This window comes from Engraulis encrasicolus, chromosome 9, assembly GCF_034702125.1.
Source record: "Engraulis encrasicolus isolate BLACKSEA-1 chromosome 9, IST_EnEncr_1.0, whole genome shotgun sequence".
Taxonomy (NCBI): domain Eukaryota; kingdom Metazoa; phylum Chordata; class Actinopteri; order Clupeiformes; family Engraulidae; genus Engraulis; species Engraulis encrasicolus.
The window spans coordinates 50,248,478-50,250,977 of NC_085865.1; the positions used below are offsets into that span (position 1 = coordinate 50,248,478).

Below are 2,500 nucleotides of genomic sequence, written 5' to 3' on the forward strand. Positions count from 1 at the left end.
CTCCTCGAGCGTGCTCGGGCTGACGGCCAGACATCCCATTCACACTGTAAGTTAGCTAGCAGTATCAGCTAATCGAATCACAGGACTGTACTTGAGATACGTTAATGCGTCTGTCTTCTGACGAGCCATAGCCGGTTGTCTTCGTTTGTGTGCGGATTAACGTTAATTCGAGCGTTATTTCAAGAAAGGAGAGACTACTCGTCGTGTCAAGTGGCTGCGATGATTTGGACCAAGGATTTCATCTTGGTGTCGCTTTTTATTGTCACCGCAGCAGGTAAGACTGAAGTAATTACGATATTTATTCAGGCTGTGTGGTTTAACTTTATAAAGCATAACCTTGTGGGACACTAAATCCATTTGGCGATATGGCAAATGTGCGTGGTCCTACGTCCTCCGAAGCAGGTGGAACAACAGTCGACCTGTTTGAATGAAGATGTTTCAAGGCAGGGGATGGGGACGATGCGAATTACGAACGGGTAAATCTGATAACCTCCAAAATGCGCGTTTCGTACACTGACAGACAGGAAGGACTAACCCGCGCATTAGTTCGTAAAGAAGAAAACATTCAACCAATTTGCTTCCACTGTCCGTGTCTGTTATTGGCTCCTAACTGGTTAGATAAGCCTTTACAACCAGCTTTGTAAGCTTAAAAAGGGCTCTGACTGACGTTAAGGTTAGCAGGCTAACGGGCTAGCTTTTTAAAATGGGAAAGACATGAAGGAGGCTTTTTTAAGTTGTGCAGTGACGAAAGAAATCCCATAATGTTAAAATATACACACGCTACTCGGTTATGGCATTCATTTGTAATATACTCGACTTGGTTAGAGCTAGGGTCTGTCCCCAGTGGGAGCAGTTACGTCAAATTGAAGGTTTAAATAAAATATTTGCAAAATATAAGTGTGATGCAACCCCTAGTTTCTAATATACTGCCTACTGGACATGAATGTACCGTTTGCACGCGGGGTTTGTCTTTTATGTGACACCGAAGAGGCATTGTTCCCCCTGCTCCACCTGTGCAAAAACACTTCAAGAACAGACACACACCTAGCAGAGGACGTTTTGGGCGGGAACAATCCGCTATTTTATATTCTGGGGTTAACAAGCCAGTGCATAGCTGTCACGTGAGCTTCGTCCAATTTGTTGTGCGTGTGAAGTACTTCTGTGCAATTCCAATTTATTTTCACTGGTCTTCAAGGGGATAGTCTATAGAATACACTGGGTGTTTGTTAATCCGTCTTTATCAGTTGTGCAGTTGTTAATTGGAAGCCTTTGCTTTGCATAATTTAAATGCATGCGCTGTGTGCTATTAATGGAACCCACTGTTTTGGAATGGTACTTGGAAGTACAAAAATAGCTTGTGAATGATCTTACATTTATGGCGCATTTGTACTCTGTCCAAGCCAGCGCAGATGGTATACATCGTCAATTTTGTTCCTTATCTCACCTGCTCTATTATGCAGTCTATTTCAAGGGACCCCCCTCCCCCCTCTTGTACGGTGTCGAGGGGCGCGTGTTTTCAGTATGCCCAGTTTGCGTTGTCGTGGAATAACATAACATCTCTTCGACAAGTGCAGCTACACAGTGTTCCATCAGTGCGAAAGCGCTTTTCAGCCATTTTATTGAATACTGGCTTGTCCCGTTACGGGACACCGTGAGCTCGCTCGCTGTTCTATCCGTCAGAGATAAAAAAAAATGCGCAAGCACGGATTAACAAATGATTTCTATTGAGATGTAACTCTATAGTGCTTTCATGAATATTGATGTGTCGGGAGCGAGCTTCGTTGGGATTCCCGGGAACCTCCCAGTCTTGACTGCTTGCCTAGGTAACAGAAAAGGGGTGGGGTGCTCAGCTCATGTGCACCACTGGGGGTAAGGGACGTGCGTGAGTGTATGTGTGTGTGTGTGTGTGTTTGTGCGTGTGCGTGTGTACGCGAGGGGGAGGGTGGATGAAGATGACTCATCTGTTGTGATGTAATCGCCCGTATGGGCTTGGAGCGGCTCATTCAGGCGACCCTACTCTATAACAGGCGCATTGGATGCCGCTGCTTTATCGCGTTTGCGGTTTCTTTCCCCCTCCTTCCTTCCTCAGTGGGAGAGAGTGAAGGGATGGTGTGTGTGTGTGTGTGTGTGTGTGTGTGTGTGTGTGTGTGTGTGTGTGTGTGTGTGTGTGTGTGTGTGTGTGTGTGTGTGTGTGTAGGTAGGTAGCCTATGCATGGGTGTGTGTTGGGGTTTAAACCTGTCAACAGAGAGAGTGAAGGGATGCTGTGTGTGTGGGTGTGGGTGTGGGTAGCCTATGCATGTGTGTGTGTTGTGGTTTAAACCTGTCATGGTGAGCCGCTAATCCGGGAGCGCCTTAACGAGCTGCGCGTATTCTCCTCTCTCCTGTACACGTGTCCTGTCCGAGGGATGGGAGGAGAGAACAACATGCCCAGTAGATCACAGCTGATCCTCAGCCACAAACCATAGCTTGTGCACATCCGGCCCAGTGCTGGCTTGCAGC

The 2,500-nt window shown here is 46.9% G+C and overlaps 1 protein-coding gene across 2 annotated transcripts in view; it reads left to right on the forward strand.

Annotated features, from left to right (window-relative positions):
* Positions 1 to 19: 19 nt before the first annotated feature.
* Positions 20 to 2,500, forward strand: part of ncam1b (neural cell adhesion molecule 1b) — a 253,942-nt gene continuing 251,461 nt past the window's right edge. For both annotated transcript variants that reach the window (XM_063207333.1, XM_063207334.1), the window contains exon 1: positions 20 to 274. In XM_063207333.1, coding sequence (XP_063063403.1) covers positions 220 to 274 — 55 coding nt within the window. In that variant the 5' untranslated portion in view covers positions 20 to 219. The remainder of the gene's footprint in view (positions 275 to 2,500) is intronic.